This window comes from Aotus nancymaae, unplaced genomic scaffold (genome assembly GCF_030222135.1).
Source record: "Aotus nancymaae isolate 86718 unplaced genomic scaffold, 86718_ANA_hifiasm-v0.15.2.pri h1tg000011l, whole genome shotgun sequence".
Lineage (NCBI taxonomy): Eukaryota > Metazoa > Chordata > Mammalia > Primates > Aotidae > Aotus > Aotus nancymaae.
This window is the reverse complement of record NW_026988422.1, coordinates 60,459,655-60,478,073: the sequence shown is the minus strand read 5'-3', so window position 1 is coordinate 60,478,073 and position 18,419 is coordinate 60,459,655. Positions and strand designations below refer to the sequence as shown.

At 50.2% G+C, this 18,419-nt stretch overlaps 1 protein-coding gene across 2 annotated transcripts in view; it reads right to left on the bottom strand.

Moving 5' to 3' along the window:
- LRRC74A (leucine rich repeat containing 74A) overlaps window positions 1-18,419 on the bottom strand; it is a 41,039-nt gene that overhangs the window by 1,355 nt on the left and 21,265 nt on the right. For both annotated transcript variants that reach the window (XM_012476802.2, XM_064374495.1), the window contains 6 exons: window positions 16,753-16,838; window positions 15,839-16,033; window positions 11,788-11,883; window positions 8,342-8,488; window positions 2,832-2,939; window positions 1,860-1,942 (listed from right to left, as the gene is read on the bottom strand). In XM_012476802.2, the coding sequence (XP_012332225.2) occupies window positions 1,860-1,942; window positions 2,832-2,939; window positions 8,342-8,488; window positions 11,788-11,883; window positions 15,839-16,033; window positions 16,753-16,838 (715 nt within the window). The remainder of the gene's footprint in view (window positions 1-1,859; window positions 1,943-2,831; window positions 2,940-8,341; window positions 8,489-11,787; window positions 11,884-15,838; window positions 16,034-16,752; window positions 16,839-18,419) is intronic.

Here is an 18,419-nt window from a genome sequence, read left to right as displayed (position 1 = left end):
TCTCAATGGCCACATGACCTTGCCTGCAAATCTGGAGACTTTGCTGGGCATGGGACCTGGTCTGGAGCCTCTGAAATGGGCACTTGGCATTAGCTTCCCCAGGAACAAGAGGTGCCACTTTAGGTAGAGGAGCAGGTGAGGAGGCATGGGATAGGCCACTGAGCAGCACAAGAGTGGGAGGTGTGATGGTAGCGGGCGGGCCTGAGCCACCCTTGGGTCGCCCTTGCTGGGTGTCAGTGTCGCCACCGAGTGACACCCCCATGCCAGCCCCTGCGTGCATTGCCCCCACTCACTCCTTACAACCTCCTCCCAGGGGCCGCGGTTCAGGCCCATTTTAAAGGGAGAGGAGCCCCACGCACAGCCTCAGCCTTATTCAGCAGAGTGGGGCTTGCAGCTGGGTCGGGCTGCCTTTCCTGTCTACATCGTGGTTTCTTCACATGGAGGACGCTGAGTGGGGCAAAGAGGTCCTGGGAGAAGGCTCGTGGGGCAGGGCCAGAGGGGGTGGGGCCACATCCCTCAGAAGCTCCTAAGAACATAGGCCAGCCACAGAGCCACCGAGACGGAGGGGAGCCCAGCTGCAGACTCATGCTTGGCAGGGGCCTCTTTGTCCCATGCCTGGGCTAAGAGGTCTAGCATAGTGAGAGACAGAACAGCTGTAGACTCCTCAGGCCTGGAGTCTCGGCCAGAGCTGCGAGAACTTGGCTGCTTTGCCTCCCTCCCTCCCACTCTCCCTCCCTCCCTCCCTCCCACTCTCCCTCCCTCCCTCCCTCCCACTCTCCCTCCCTCCTTCCCACTCTCCTTCCCTCCCTCCCTCCCTTTCTTCTTTCTTTCTTTCTTTTTCTTTCCTTTCATTTCTTTTCTTTCTTTCTTTCTTTTTTCTTTTGAGACAGGATCTCACTTTGTCACTCAGGCTGGAGTGCAGTGGTGCAATCTCGACTCACTGCAGCCTCTGCCTCCTGGGTTCAAGTAATTCCCTTACTTCAGCATCCCAAGTAGCTGGGACTTCAGGCATGCACCGCCATGCTCAGCTAATGTGGTTTTGGTGTTTAGTAGAGACGGGGGTCTCGCCGTCTTGCCCAGGCTTGTCTCGAACTCCTGGGCTCAAGGGATCCTCCTGTTTCAGCCTCCCAAAGTGCAGAGATGACAGGCATGAGCTGCAGCACCCGGGGAACCTGGCTTCTTTGCTGCACCTACTAGAGCTCTGTTTCATCACTTGCTAAGTGGGTGATGGCAGCACTGCCGTGGGGCACCGTGAGGCTGCAGAATGTGCTTGTCTGGCAAGTGGGAGAGGGTGAGCGTGTGGTGGGCTTGGCGTGGGTTGCTTACTGGCATCACCACCATCATGGACCTTCCTCTTTCTTCAAGGAGTTTGGCCTAAGATACAACATCCCTCACTTGCCAACTGATGGCAGAGAGGAGGGACCTGTAGTCCCTAACGCACTGCGTGCCTCCGCCCTCTGTCTAGGTCTCTGTCTTGCCAGACCGTGCTGAAACATTGCTGCCTCCTCTGTGGGCTGCAGGGGTGCCTGGCACACACACCTATGTCTCCTCTCACCTCCCTGGGGCCTAAAGATCCCTTGCCGACCCTCTTCCTGGGCTGTGGGTGTGGGCTCTGGCTCCTCCCAGTGGCTTCCCCCAGCCTCCAGCCCAGCAGCACCGGATTGGGCTCAAGTTTCGCTAAAGAAGTGAACTGGGAATGAGAAGGAGGGTAGGCAGCGGGGCCTGGCCTTGGCATGCAGGAAACAGGCGGGTGGGTGAGGCTCCAAGTAAGAAAGTATAGACAGGGCGGCCAGAGGAGCTCCCATCAACCCAGCCAGGGCTGTGCAGGGAATAGGGAGCATCGCGGGGCCTGGGCTGACCTGAAGTTCACCATGCCTGTCTTCTCATCCAGCCTCTTTATCACCTCCCTGACCTGGTACCGGTTCAGAGGGACCTTGTTTTGCTGAGGAGGAGGATAGAACATGTGCAGTTAATAGAACTCCGTTCACTCCCACCCTAGGCACCTCCCCACTGCCTCTCACACATGCACACACATTCCCCATACAATGCCTCACTCCTGGGACAGAGGATGGCGACTGATCGAGAACTCAGGGGAAACTGATTCCATAGCATGGAGGGGCTGGAGAAAGCTCCTCATCCATGCGCCATTGTTCAGACTCCAAAGGGCCTTCCTTTTCTGGGGGCAATAGGGGAGTAGGAAATCAGAGTCAGGTGGAGTGAGTGGCCGGCGGAGGGGACAGGACTCTCCTTTGCAGCCTGTGAAGTTCATTCTCACTCCCTGCCCTTGGGTCCCAGCCAGCCTCTTCACCTCTGGCCTGGGCACTGGGCACCGGGCACCGACTGTCTTATCCGTCCCTGCCCGGCCCCCTGGGAACTTCTCTGGAGTCCTATTCCTGCAAGGATGCTCCCTTCAGGTATGCATTACAGGGGGCTTTTGGCACCTTTATGACATGAGGAGTGAGAGGAATGTGGGATTTCAGGCAAAATGACAGGCCCAAGGTGGAACTACTGGGACTCTGGGATGTGGTCTCCTCTCACTTCCTTTATTATCTGCCCAGTAGTGAAACGCAATGGGGAGAAAGACCTCCAGATAGAACATGTGTTGATGGGTGGCATCAAGCCACAGCACAGGAATGACTTCAGCAGGGGTTGGGGGAGGTCTTGGGCTCCCCTCTGGGCCTGGAGAAATGAGGGGAGCGTCCCACAGCCAGTCCCAGGAAGCTCTAGGAAGTGCTCACAAGCTCTTTGGCTCCTCCCCCTCCTCTCTCCCTCCCTCTGACACACACACACTCATGCTCACGCGCAGCCTGAGGCCATAGGACCCAGCACACCTCTATCATCACTTTCTGGAACTCGCCTACAGACATCCTCATTGTCCCAGTAGGGTTCAGGCTCTTCAGGAAGTCCTCCACCGTGACTTTGTGCTGGTCTGCATAGCTCTGAGAGAAGCAGGAGAGACCAGGAGCAAACACTTGGTTTTCTTTCTTTTTTTTTTTTATTATTGCACTTTAGGTTCTGGGGTACACGTGCAGATCATGCAGGATTGTTGCATAGGTACATACATGGCAAGGTGGTTTGCTGCCTCCATCCCCCTGTCACCTATATCTGGCATTTCTCCCCATGTTATCCCTCCCCAACCTCCTCACACCCTGCTGTCCCTCCCCTAGCCCCCCTCAACAGACCCCAGTGTGTGATGCTTCCCTCCCTGTGCTTGTGTTCTCATTGTTCAACACCTGCCTATGAGCGAGAACATGCGGTGTTTGGTTTTCTGTTCTTGAAACACTTGGCTTTCTAAAGTCGATCACAGCTTTCCCTTCCCTCCCCCAAAGGCCGGCCCACGCTTCCAGGTGGCTGAGAAGGGCAGAAGGCCAAGGCGAGAAGCCTGCGTCTCCCAGGTGTTGGCCGTCCCCTAAGACCAAGAGCCAAGTGCAGGCCCACCAGGCCTGGCAAGGGTGCATGCCGGGATGGTTCTTGTGTGCTCGCCAGGCTTCTAGGAGCCCCTTGGCACCATACAGATGCTCCCTCTATTTCAAAGGTGGAAGGATGGAGGTCAAGGCTGTTCAGGCACTGCAGTGTCAAGGGGATGGGGCAGTGATCCTATCTACATACGTGATCTGTTAATGCTGGTATAGACGTATAGACGGTGTGCTGTGGATAGCAGGTAGATGGTCGGAGATCAGTAGGTTAAACCACAGCTGCATAATGTGATCATGGCTCTACGAATTCCTAGGATTCTCACAGTTTCACATCAATGCTCATATGGAAACATACTTTGTCAGACTATTTTTAAAACAGTACCTTTTTTTTTTTGAGATGGAGTCTCGCTCTATCGCAGGCTGGAGTGCAGTGGTGTGATCTCGGCTCACTGCAACCTCTGCCCCAGGTTCAAGTGATTCACCTGTCTCAGCTTCCCGAGTAGCTGGGATTACAGGCATCTGCTACCATGCCTGGCTAATTTTTGTATTTTTAGTAGAGACGGGGTTTCACCATGTTGGCCAGGCTGGTCTCGAACTCCTGACCTCAAGTGGTCTGCCCACCTCAGCCTCCCAAAGCCCTGGGATTATAGGTGTGAGCTACCACACCCGGCCTTATAATATTCTTTTGGGTCCTTTTTAATTATCCTTTTGTTTCTCCTCCCCCTGCCACCCCCCAGTCCCCACTCTCAGAAGCCCCAGACGAGGTTCTGTTGTATCGATAGCAATTCCTGGCAACGTCCTGCTCACTGAGCATTTCCTCGGGGCTCGGCCCTGGGACTTTTGCTCTTTGCTCCCCACACTTCTCCTTCTGGAGCACATGGCCTCTCACCCTTCCAGAGTGACCTCCAGAGCTACACTTCCAGTCCTCTATCCTCAACAGCTGCTGGACACCCCACGGGCACCTCAATCAACACAGCCAAAGTACATCTTGTCCCCCGATCCTGCACACTGCTGTTGAGTGCTATGGCAGATGCCGTGGGTGAGCCCTCAGCACCCGCTGCTGTTTCTTCACAGCAGGTTTCTCTTCCATGCAGAGGCTGCAAAGCTGAAAGTGACATTCCCCAAGTCCCCTTGCAGCTGGGGGTCAGAATGGGATGGCCTTTGCCAAGCACCTGCCTGAGATGTAAGTGTGAGGCTTGTGCCTGATTTGAGAGAGGCAGGTGGCGGGCAGCGGCGGTGGCTGCTTCCTGACTGAGCAGGGGATCCCGCAATCATGCAGCTTCTTGATTACAGCAGAAGCAGCACCCTCTTGGCAACCCAGTTGGGGTGCTTTGAGAGCTATTTCTGGAATCTACCGAGAGTCTGTTTGTTTAGCTGTCCTGACGTTTCTGTGGTCTCTCTCCTGTAATAAACCCCTGTGTGCTTAACATTGCTGGAGTAAATTCTGTGGCCTGCAACTAAGAACCTTGCCCAGCTACTTCAGTAGGTGCTGCTGCTAAGACCCCACACAGCCCTGCCCTGGAGGAGTTCACAAGGTTGCGATCAAAGGGTGAAGGTGAAGCTGGACCAGGTGCAGTGGCTCAAGCCTATAATCCACTCTGGGAGGCTGAGATGGACGGATTGCCTGAGGTCAAGAGTTTGAGACCAGCCTGTCCAACATGGCAAAACCCTGTCTCTACTGAAAATACAAAAATTAGCCAGGCATGGTGGCACATGCCTGTAGTCCCAGCTACTCGGGAGGCTGAGGCAGGAGAATCGCTTGAACCCAGGAGGTGGAGGTTGCAACGAGCTGAGATCGCGCTATTCCACGCTCCAGCCTGGGCAATACAGGGAGACTCTGTCTCAAAAAATAAAAAAAGAAAGAAAGAAAGCGTGAAGCCAAGGGCTGCGGGAACACACAGCAAGGGTGTTCGCTCTTGACCAGGGAATCCAAGAAGAGTTTCCCTAGGAAGTGACATTTGAGTAGAGACCTGAGAAGAATGGGTAGGAATGAGCAAGACACAGAGGCAAGAGAAGACGTGTTCCAGGTGGAAGAGCCTGTCCTGCAGGTACACAGGCCTGCAGTGAAGAGAGAGCTGAGGCTAAGGGGGTCGGGGGGCAATCCAGTGTGGCTGGAACATGGAGAGGCAGGAAGGGCCGGGGGCAGACACCTTCCCTCTCTGCACTTCCCTGCCTCTGGCAATCTTTGAGGTTCCTTGGGCTGGAAATCTTGGGTTATCTTTGGGTTTTTCTCATCATCACAGGCCTTTCTATCCCAACACACACACACACCCACATGCGTGCGATACACACCCCCATGTACTCAACCATTCGCCAAGTCCTGGAGATGTTTCCATAATGACAACTCTTACATCTGCCCTTCAATTCCATTTCTGTTCTCAGCCAAGCCGTCATTCCACACCTAGAGTGCTGCTATAGTGTGCCTGTTGGCTTTCCTACTCTTTTTTTTAACCTTCTTCAGTTCACTCCCCACTGCTGGAACCCCTCAATCCTGCTGGATTCACATCACATCCACTGCCCAACAGTTCTCTCTGGCTCCCTGTTCCTGATAGAATCAAACCCGAACTCAAACCTAAAATCTGATGGCTGCACCTTGCAGCCCAGCCTCTGTTGCCATCTTTGCCTCTTGGGCTTCTCTATGAACCTGGGGTCATGTGTTTGTGTCTCCTGAACATGATGCGTGCGGTTCCAGCTTGGTACCTTTGCTGGCAGGAGCCTCTCCCTGGAACACCCTCTCACCCTCTGTGGCTCACCTGAATCTCTGACGTTCTTCAAGGCCCTTACCCAATCCCATCTCTGCCAGAAAGTCATCCTTTTCTGGTTGCCGAATCCTACATTGATCTCTTATTTGGATTCCGACTACATTTTCTGCCTGCGTCACTTATTTATTATTTATCATATGACACTTTTTTTTTTTTTTTTTTTTTTGAGGCAGAGTCTCACTCTGTTGCCCAGGCTGGAGTGCAGTGGCACAGTTTCAGCTCACTGCAGCCTCCGTCTCCAGGCTTCAAGCGATTCTTGCACCTCAGCCTCCCAAGTAGCTGGGATGATAGGCACCCACCACCGCACCTGGCTAATTTTTGTACTTTTAGTAGAGATGGAGTTTCATCATGTTGGCCAGGCTGGTCTTGAACTCCTGACCTCAAGTGATCTGCCCACCTCAGCTTCCCAAAGTGCTGGGATTACAGGTGTGAGCCACTGCGCCCGGCCACATGAAACTTTTTATGGTCTATGGGTCATCCCTGTATGCATCCCATCTTTCCAGCCAGATTGTTGGTCCCCTGAGGGGACGACTAAGCTTGACTCTGAATGTCTTGCTTGGTCTCCAAGATTCATTTTCTGTGCATCTTTAAACAAGAGGTGGGATCCCCACTTTGCCTCAGTTAGCTCCATTCCTGCTCCCTAGAGCACCCTCTCCCCTTGCAGAACAGGTTTGCTCTTGGTTCCATCTGAAGTCATCTTACTCATACAAATACTTTGCCTTTAGAACTTTTCACATAACGATTTTCATGTGGGAGCTCTTTTATTTAATTCTGGAAACTGAGGCACAGAGCAGACCCATCAGGGGCAGAAAGCAGCCAGGGACACCCTGCAAAACATGCACTGGCAGAATGCCATCCCCACGCCCGGTCCCCAGATAGCAACCCCTCTGCGGCCAGCAGCAGGCTCCTGGCCCCCACCACAGGGTGAGAGGCCTGCAGTAGAAACACCAGAGCAGGATCTGGGCACTGGTCTGTGAGACAATGGGACTAGAAGAGCAATCGCATCCCTTTCAGCTCTAATATTCTGTGATTTTGTATTTCCACCGTTACATCTGCCTCCTGTGACTGCCAGAGCTAATCTAAGAAAAGATGAGTCAGGGGCAAGTTACCATTAGAAACAAAGGACTCAAATGTCTCTCTTTGGCTGAAGCTGCCAAATAGCTGTCCTGACCACAGGGATGTCTTGACATTCTTACCAGCTGTTGGAAAGAACAGCTTTACATCTGCCTCCTGTGACTGCCAGAGCTAATCTAAGAAAAGATGAGTTGGGGGCAAGTTACCATTAGAAACAAAGGACTGAAGTGCTGAAGCTGCCAAATAGCTGATCTGACCACAGGGATGTCTTGACATCCTTACCAGCTGTTGGAAAGAAACTGTGTCTATAATAAGCAGGTGCTTATTATTATTGTTATCATTTTTGAGACGGAGTTTCAGTCTTGTTGCCCAGGCTGGAGTGCAATGGCGTGATCTCGGCTCAGCGCAGAGGAGGTTCAATTGCTTGAACCTCCGCCTCCTGGGTTCAAGCAATTCTCCTGCCTCAGCCTCCCAAGTAGCTGGGATTACAGGCATGCACCATCACACCCAGCTAATTTTGTATTTTTAATAGAGATGGGTTTCTCCATGTTGGTCAGGCTGTTCTTGAACTCCCGACCTCAGGTGATCTGCCCACCTCAGCCTCCCAAAGCTGGGATTTCAGGTGTGAGCCACCGCGCCTGGCCAAGCAGGTGCTTATTCTAGACCAGGCATCCTTCTAAGCACTTCACGTATTTTACATAATTTGATCTTCCAAGCAACCCTACTGAGGTGGCTACTGTTGTGTCCATTCTGCAGGTGAAAAGAAGTGAACGAAAGAGCTTCAGTGACTTGCCCTTGGTTATATATTAGCAGGTGGAGGAACCTGGGTGGGAGAATCCATCCTGTCCACCCACCCCCTTCAGCTAGATCTCAGCTCCTCCCTTCCTCTGGGGATCAGGAATCACTGCTTAGGGATCCAATAGTCACCGAGAATATTCCATGTCTGCAGTCCAAGGCACTGAGACATTCCTTATCAGAGAGGGTTGTACAGACACTGTTGGGGAGGGAAAGTCTGGAAGCTGATTTGGAGCCAAAGGCCAGCTTTCTCCAGGGCTCCCCAGAGGCCCTGAGAGGAAGGCAGGCGCTCACCTGGATCAGTTTCATGGGGTTTGTCAACAAGGAGATGGTGTTCTTGGCAGAGGGGCCTTGTACTCCCTTGAACACCACGTCCAGCTGCGGGTGTACAGCATACACTCCATCCAACGTTTTCATGAACTGCTCGGACACCAGCACATTCTGTGGCAGGGAGAGAGGGGACCCATGATGACGAGGACACTGCTATCGTGCCTGCCCAACCAGTGCATCCTCCCCCTTCCACCCAAGCTGAAGTCAGGAAGTTTTGTCTTTTCCAGTTTGTTCTCAGTGCTGCTTCCGGACTGGGATAGTTTGGGCGTTTTAGAGCTTGTGAATTGACTTGTAAGTTTCCTGTGTAATTTTGATGGGATGTTTTTGTTGAGTACTGGTGGCTTGTCACCTGCTGCCAGCTCAGCTCTGCTCTCAGATGGCATCTGCATATGACAGATGAGATACAGCTGTGGAGTGGCAAGATGGTCCTTAAACAAAATCCCTGAAGTGTCCATGTCTGCATGAGTGTTGTTCTTCAGAGAAAGTGCCTGGAAGAGGATCTTTGATTTCATTAAGTGACCCGGAACGAACTGGAAACTTGCCCTTCTGGAAGCGCCCTCAGAGCTGGTTTGTAGGACATGGGAGAAAATGTGTCCCGTGAAATAGAGTTTCATGAAATCTGGGCTCCACCAGTTTGGTCAACTTGCTTTATTCCTCAGATGTAGAGTACGTTTTTTGCCCTTCCAAGGAATTAAACACCTGCTTAAGGGCAGAAGGCTTTGTAGCTATTCTAGAGAAAGTTCTAGGTGCATCTACAAAAGAGGAATTTCTATATTGTTCAGAGTTATGGCGGCATTGTTGACAAAAGGGAAGGAGAAGGCTAATTAAGGCCAAGCGAAATGGCTCACACCTGCAATCCAGCATTTTGGGAGGCTGAGGCCAGGGGATCACTTGAGGTCAGGAATTCGAGACTAGCCTGGCCAACATGGTGAAACCCCATCTCTACTAAAAATACAAAAAAAGTAGCCAGGTTTGGTGGTGGGCACCTGCAATCCCAGCTACTTGGAAGACCGAGGCAGGAGAATCATTTGAATCTGGGAGGCAGAGGTTGCAGTGAGCCGAGATTATGCCACCGCACTCCAGCCTGGGTGACAGAGTGAGTCTCCGTCTCAAAAAAAAAAAAAAAAGGCTAATTCAGACCTATTTGTTCTGGTAGGCTTGTTAAGTGCCAATGTAGTCACAGCTTACAGGTTTATGGGCCATCTAGGGCCTCCATCGCATCATTTCTTATGTTCTCTCAAACACGTCAAGGCAGTGCCTGGTTCCATGCCTTCCAAACTGTATTGCCAGGGAGAGGAAAATACAAATGCCAACAAAATCTGAATCTGCTGTAGAGACTCAGGGAGATGAAGGCAGCATCCTGGCGTGCAGATTCAGAACTGGAGCATGAGGATGGGGAAAGGGAGGAAGACCCAGGAGTACAAGAAGGGCCTGGGGCAGGGAGGGTGGGTGAAAGAACAAAACGAAAGGAAAAGCAGCCATGTTTGACAATGTCTCCAAATCTGTAGCAAGTAGAAACCCACATTGTATTAATTATTCAGTTCTAAGGAGTTTGGGTTTAAATATTCAAAATGCCATCACTGGAGGCTGAATGTGGTGGCTCACGCCTGTAATCCCAGCACTTTGGGAGGCTGAGGCGGCTGGATCACTTGAGATTGGGATTTCGAGACCAGCCTGGCCAACATGGTGAAATGGTGTCTCTACTAAAAATATAAAAAATTAGCCCAGCATGGCATATGCCTATAGTCCCAGCTACTTGGGAGGCTGAAGCACAAGAATTGCTTGAACCCAGGAGGCAGAGGTGAGCCGAGATTGTGCCACTTTACTCCAGCCTGGGCAACAGAGTGAGACTCTCTGTTTCAGTTTCCTTATATGTAAAATGAGAAAATGAGGATAAGTACTTGTTATGGGTTGAATTTGGCCCCCTTCCAAAAACAGATGTTGAAGTTCTAACCCTCAGGACCCGTGAATGTGAATGTTTGGAAATAGGGTCTTTGCAGATGGTCAAGTTCAAACGAGGTAATTAGGGTGGGTGCTAATCTAATATGACTGTGTCCTTATATAAAGGGGACAGGGAGAATGCCTTGTGAAGCAGAAGGCAGAGACGGGAGTGAAGCTTCTACAAGCTAAGGAACACCAAAGCATGCCAGCCCCATCCATACTTATGGGATTTAGGAAAAGCTATAGAGGGAGAATCAAGACAAGATGAGGCTGAGATGGGAGGAGAGGCTGGCCCAGAGCACAGCTTCTCCAGCTCATCAAATCACAGAAGCCAGGGGAGAGGTCGGGAACAGATTCTCCCTCACAGCCCTAAGAAGGAATCAGTCCTGCTGACACTTTACACTTGGACTTCCAGCCTCCAGAACTGTGAGACAATACATGTCTGTTGTCTAAGCCCTCCAGCTTGTGGTACTTCACAGCAGCCCTAGGAAATTAATACAGTACTCTACCTACCTTCTAGAGTAGGATAAAAATGAGCTGGTGGCTGGGTATGGTGGCTCATGCCGGTAATCCCAGTACTTTGGGAGGCCGAGGTGGGAGGATCATGAGGTTAAGAGATCGAGACCATCCTGGCCAACATGGTGAAACCCCGTCTCTCCTGAAAATACAAAAATTAGCTGGACGTCGTGGCATGCGCCTGTAGTCCCAGCTACTTGGGAGGCTGAGGCAGAAGAATCACTTGAATCTGAGAGGTGGAGGTTGCAGTGAACTGAGATTGTGCCACTGCACTCCAGCCTGGAGACAGAGTGAAGACTCCATCTCAAAAAAAAAAAAAAAAAAAAGAGCTGGCACATATAAAATCACTTTGGGAAAAAAACGAGTATAAAATGGTAGGTAAGTATAGGCTATTATCAGATGCCACCTGTATACTGATTCAGGCAAAAGTTTCCGGCAGGATCTGAAGTCACCTCCTGGGGCTTTCCTCCTTTATCAAGAAATTTTCACCGGCAAATACTGCTCTGAGTATAACAGGCCAACTCATGAAATGAAAATAAATTTAGTATGTGTTTTAATATCCAGATTCTACAAATTTTGTGATTCCGGAACCATTCTGGGACCCAGGGCCATTCATCAGCAAAGCTGATGTTAAAGAATTCTGTTTTGGAGTCCTCCTGCTTTTCTTTTTGGCATTTTCTTATCTCTACTCTCAGGTGTTCATGGCCTGGGTTTCCAGCATCTGGTAAATTATTTCTCGCTATGATGTTATTGACTAATCAAGCTACAGCTACTCTTCCTAAAACGATCCCTGGAGAGAGCAGAGTTGTAACAAAAGAGGTGACTCTTTCATGGAGCACTTGTGTGAGGGCCTGCAAGGGATATAGCTGTTGGCTCCGGCCAGCAGAGAGTATAAAGTGCACAGGGTCACTGGCATGCACACAGATGCAAGCAACTACCATTTGATCACTTACAGAAATATCAAGCTCTTCCATCCTGGATTTGGGGTTCCTCTTGATAGACAGGATAAGTAAAAGAGCCCCATCCACACTTATGGGATTCAGGAAAAGCTATAGAGGGAGAATCAAGACAAGAGGAGGCTGAGATGGTAGGAGAGGCTGGCCCAGAGCACAGCTTCTCCAGCTCAACAAATCACAACCTCTGTCTCACACTCAGACTTCTCTGTAAGTACTTATCTCCTTGTCCATCTGTTTGTTTATCCATCTGTCTGCCTATCTCACTGCTCATCCATCCATTCACCCATCTATCCATCCATCCACTTGTCCATCTGCTGATCCATCCACCTGTCATCCATCCATCCATTCATCCATCCATCTACCCACCATTTATCCATCCCACTGCTCTCCCATCTGTCTATCCATCCATCCACCATCTGTTCATCTCACTGCTCATCCATCCATCCATCCTTTCACCCGCCTGTCTACTCATCCATCTCGCTGCTTATCTATCCATCTATCCATCTGTCCATCCATCCATCCATCCACCCATCCATCCACCAACTTATCCACTCACTGCTCTCCCCTCCATGAATACATCCACCCACCCACCCATCTGTCCATGTCATTTCTCATCCACCCAACATCTGTCGATTCATCCACCTGTCCATCTACTCATCCATCCACCTCTCATCCATCCATCCATCCACCCACCCACATATCTGTCCATCTAACTGCCATTCATTCAACCATGTATCTATCCATCCATTCATCTACCTGTCAATCTACTAATCCATTCACCTGTCATCCATCCATCCATCCATCTGTTAATCACTGCTCATCCAGCCAGCCAGCACGTATTAATTAGAGGCTTGCATATGCCAGCCTCTGGACTAAGCACTGAGGGATGCATAGGCAGACATGGCAAGGTTTCTGCCCTCAGGTAGCTTAACACTCTAACTGGGGGAGACAGACAAACAAGCCAATAGCATCAGAAGTGTGTTGATAACAGAGAGAGGTACACATGGGTACTGCAGGAGCATGCATCATAGAGGAGGGGACCATGGAGCTAAGCCTTGCAGGACTAATGAGGATTAGTGGGGTCCGAGGAAGGGGAGCAAAACCAGAGGAAGAAATAAGATTCAAAGAAGAGAAGAGTAGGCAAGTGCAAAGGCATAGGGATGTGAAACAGCATGAGATGTTGGCGAGCAGAAGCAGAGAGAATGAGTCCACAGAGCTGGGATGGGCCACATCATGGAGAACCTTATAGGCGTGGAGAAGGAACAAGGACATTATCCCAGGGGTGCTAGGAGCTGCTGAAGCATGGATAGAAATTAACGGAAGGGACTCTGGAGCTTGGTGGCTCTGCTTACCAGCTGCCTGGCCTTGCATTAATTCCCTGACCACTTTGTACTTATCACCTGTGGCTGCTCTGAGGACTTACCATACTAACTCAGGCAAAGCATTGAAATGAGTGCCCGGTAGGCAGGATGCAGTCAATGAACAATAGTTCTTATTATTGAAGGCTTTCAGCTAAGTGGCTTCATCATGAGACAGTCAAAACTCTTACTGAGCAACTAGAATGTGTTAGCTGTTTCCCAGGCTCTGATGTACTCCTTTGAGAAAATGCAGACTGGAGCCCTGACCTCATGGAGCTCAGCATCTAGAATCCTTTGCTGGACTCACTTCCCAATGGGAATTCCTTATTTTTCCAAGCTTAGGGGAAGGGGCACCAGGGCTGGATGTGGAGACCCCTAGATAATTCCTGTAACAGGCCGGGCGTGGTGTCTCACGCCTGTAATCCAAGCACTTTGGAGGCCAAGGCGGGCGGATCACCTGAGGTAGGGAGTTCAAGACCAGCCTGACCAACATGGTGAAACTCCATCTTTATTAAAAAAAAAAAAAAAAAAAAAAAGATAATTCCTGTAACAAAGTTGATGTGGTCTCCATGGTGTCCAAACTAAGAGTTTTGTCTTAAACTCTTCTCTTTTACTTCTAAAACATTTTAGAAAACTGAATTGTATTCATTATATATGGTCACTGTGGAAAAATGAGAAAAGTGGTAAAAAATGGTTTGAACCATCTATACCCACAAAACAGCGAAGATCCCTATTGCCATTTTGCTGAGGCGACTGTTTAGTCTTTTAAAATTCAGGTTCTCAGACTGTCCCTGGCTTCCTCAGCCACTGGGGCTGAGCCACCCACAGCCTGGGTCAGTCTCTGTTTGAGTGGGTCCCACTCCACCCCAGCTGGGACTCCCAGATCTCCTGGTCCCTGGACGGCCAGTCTGTTTGGTCTGTTGTCACTGTGCTCCTTCTGGCTGTCGGAATCTGGCTTCCTCCCGTCTCCTTAGCAGCTGCTCATGTTGTCCTCTCAGAGGGCAGCCCCTTCCTCACTGGCTCCTCACTGCTTTCCTTCTTCAAGACCCTTACATCTGTGGTCCCTCCAACCATCCTCACCTCCTGAGGGAGTCTGAGTTGCCATGGAAAACCGGGTAGAGTGGGCTTCCCTCTGCCTCTTGCTACTTGTGTGGCTCAAGCAAGTCACATAGCCTCAGTTTTCTCATCTGACAAGTGGGGCTAACAGAGCCTGCACTACCAGGTTAGGCTATGAGTAATGAGAGTGGGCTCTTGGCAGGAGCCCCAGAAAGGGGGGCGATTCATATAAGTCCTCATCTTTCATCTGTTTTCCAACTGCTCAATAGCATCTATGTTATAAATTAGCATCTACAAGTAAATTAATTTAAAATGAAATATGTATTCATTAATTCATTCATTTAATGAATATTCACTGGGCTGCTACCTGCTCAACACTATGCTAGGTATGAGGGACTACGTATGAGGGGTTTAATGATGGGCAAAACCAAACACAGTCTTCGTTCTTTTTTATGAGATGGAGTCTTGCTCTGTTGCCCAGGCTGGAGTGCAATGGTGCGGTCTCGGCTCACTGCAGCCTCCACCTTCTAGGTTCAAGTGATTCTCCTGCCTCAGCCTCCCAAGTAGCTGTGATTACAAGCATGTACCACCATGCCTGGCTAATTTTGTATTTTTAGTAGAGATGGGGTTTCACCATGTTGGCCAGGCTGGTCTTGAACTCCTGACCTCAAGCAATCCACCCACCTTGGCCTCCCAAAGTGCTGGGATTACAGGTGTGAGCCACTGCACCCTGCCTAAACACAGTCTTCGTTCTGATGAAGCTTTCACATTCAAGGGATGATAGGCAAGCAAAGAGCCCTCAAATGCATGGAATGAGAAAGGGCAGCGAGTTCCATGGAAAGTAGGGAGCAGGGCTCTGGGAGCAGTTCCCCTAGACGGAGGATTCCAGAAGCAAGCAAGTGGAGGGGGAGTGGCCAAGCCCTGTGGTAGGAGGAAGGGAGCGGAGAGAAGACCTGAGGGCCTTGGGTGCAGAGCAAGGGAGAGCACGGGGTGGACCGAGGCTGGGGAGCACTTGGAGCTCAGCAAACGGTCTGAGCAACACGAAGCCATGGGTGGGTCTAAGCCAAAAGAGAGAAGACTGAAGGGCTGGGGAAGGGAAATGCACATCAGATTTGTGTTTAAAAAATATGCTCTGAGGGCTAGGCACAGTGGTTCATGCCTGTAATCCCAGCACTCTGGGAGGCTGATGTGGGAGGATGGTTTGAACCTGGGAGGCGGAGGTTGCAGTAAGCCGAGATTGCACCACTGCGCTCCAGCCTGGGTGACAGAGCCAGACTCTGTCTCAAAAATTAAAAAAGCACACTCTCGTGGCAATGTTGTGAAGATCCTGAAGGAGACCCAGATGGGAGGAAGGAAGAAGACCAGTTAGGAAGACCTGCAGGGCACCAGGGGGCACCGAGGGTGACACTGGCTTTAGAGCACAGAATGGTCGCTGCGTTTACAGCCGAGAGATGGTAAAAAATACATGCATATATGATGTACAGATGTTCCCAATGATGCTCTCCAGTACTATGCAGCCCCCACCTCACCCCAACACACACACACACACACACACACACACACATGGACACACATGGAGACACATACACATACACACACACACACAAAATAGCCCCTTTCCAGCAGAAGACTACCTTCAGAACTTTGAGGCTTTCATTGGACTCCAGTCCTTTGCTGATTTTGGAGGCCCCTTCGTTGCTGATGTCATTGCCGCTGACATCCAGGTGGACCAGGCAGCTGTTGAGTCGGAGGACCTCCCCTAGGGCCAGGGCCCCCTCATTCCCGAGGCCATTCATGGAGAGGTCCAGTTTTGTCAGGGTCACATTACCCTCCAGGGAGAGGAGAGAAGCACCAGCATCAAGGTTGCACGTGACTCATCCAACCAAAAGGGCCCCAATTTCTACCCACTGTTGGCATCCTGACTGGGTGCTCAGTGGTCCCTAGGAGCGACAGATCTGCCAGATTGTTCCAGAGCTCCCAGCAGGACTCAGTTTTGAGTATTCATGAGACTCTCTCCCTTTGGCTTCTTGTCATTCACTACCCATTAATTAAACTGCCCTCTTGAAGTGTCTCCAAAGATGCTACCCTGGCTTCAGCAGATATGATTATACTAAAGAATAACGTGCAGGCCGAGTGCGGTGACTCACACCTGGAATCTCAGCACTTTGGGAGGCCAAGGCGGGTGGATCACAAGGTCAGGAGTTCGAGAGCAGCCTGGCCAATATGGTGAAATCCCGTCTCTACTAAAAATACAAAAATTAGCCAAGTGCAGTGGCAGGCGCCTGTAGTCCCAGCTACTCAGGAGGCTGAGGCAGCAGAATCACTTGAACCCAGGAGGCGGAGGTTAGAGTGAGACTCTGTCTCAGAAAAAAAGAATAACGTGCATCCAGGAATTGTGGGAGAGAGACCAGTAACTTGAAAAGCATTTGATGAGATCTCAGTATGCCTTCATTGATGGTGACCATGAGGAAGAGGCTTAGGATGGCAGGAGGGAGGCCCTGGCTAGCTTCAGTCGGGCTCCACACATCATTCCTGGAGAGTGCCTTACCCGGAGACCATTGCACAAGGCTACAGCTCCCCGTGTGTGAAAGTGATTCCAGCTCAGATCCAGTGACGTGAGCCCCACATTGGTGGCTGAAACAGGGAGGGAATTGGCTTAGTGTCTCCCACAGCCCAAAAAACCCATTCTCAGAGTTGACAGATGTCCATGACATTGGGGATAAAGACCACTCAGTGGTCATGCAAGGTAAAATTCTCAGATAATACTTTTTTTAGTTATTCATTTAAACACAAAATTGTAAGACAATTCCCAAAGCTGACAAAGATGTGGTGAAATAATCCTCCTTGCATAGTTTAGGTGGGAAGGAAATCGTTATAGTCTATTTGGCAGATATTAGCTGATCACAGATATTTTCCCATTAAAATGTGGACACCCTGTCAGCACCTCTGACACTCTCTCTACCTAAGATGACAGCACAGAATATGAGAAGAGCAACGTGTTTGTAGAGGTTTACCATGGCATCATTTATAAAAGTAAGAATTATTTGGCCAGGCACAGTGGCTCATACCTTTGGGAGGCCGAGGCAGGTGGATCACCTGAGGTCAGGAGTTTGAGACCAGCCTGGCCAACATGGTGGAACCCCGTCTTTACTAAAAATACAAAAATTAGCTGGGCGTGGTGGCACATGCCTGGAGTCCCAGCTACTCGGGAAGCTGAGGCAGGAGAATTGTTTGAACCCAGGAGGCGGGGTTGTAGTGAGCCAAGATGGTGCCACCAAACTCTAGCCTGGGTGACAGAGCGAGACTCCATCTCAAAATTAAATAAATAGGCCGGGTGTGGTGGCTCACACCTGTAATCCCAGCACTTTGGGAGGCCAAGGGGGGTGGATCACAAGGTCAAGAAATTGAGACCATCCTGACCAACATGGTGAAACCCCGTCTCTACTAAAAATATAAAAATTATCCAGGCATGGTGGCAGGTGCCTGTAATCCCAGCTATTTGGGAGGCTGAGGCAGGAGAATCGCTTGAACCCAGGAGGCAGAGGTTGCAGTGAGCCGAGATCGTGCCACTGCACTTCAGCCTCGCGACAGAGCGAGACACTGTCTCAAATAAATAAATAAATAAATAAACGGATGAATGAATGTAAGAATTATTTATCTGGTGGAATATTTTGCATTAAAATAGACGGAAGTAGCTGGAAAACATCTTCAGGGGCTGTATTTACACAGGAACACTGTGATGGATGTGGCATATTATGACACACTATATCTTTATCACGGCAGGCCATGGCTGCAGTGGTGACTCCAGAATTTCTCTTCAGCAAAGCTTTAGGAGCACAATCAGTTGGAAGTAGGGAGGCATCAGGTTTGTGGAGAAGCTGGGTCTGCACAGAAATCATACTTTGGTTTTGCCCTACAGATGATTTTGCTTACATGTTCCGCAGGGTTGGGACATTCTATTTAAACATGTTAGTATTGTTGTTTTTATTTGAGAAGGGCAGTTATGCCACGGATGCCATCAATGGTAAGGCTAAAGTCCTCTTGAACCATGACTGAATGGGAGGAATTGCCTTTAGTCCTCTGGCCCAGGAATAATGTTTTATTTCTTATTTTATTTTATTATTTTTTTTGAGACGGAGTTTTGCTCTTGTTGCCCAGGCTGGAGTGCAATGGCACAATCTCGGCTCACCACAACCTCTGCCTCCCAGGTTCAAG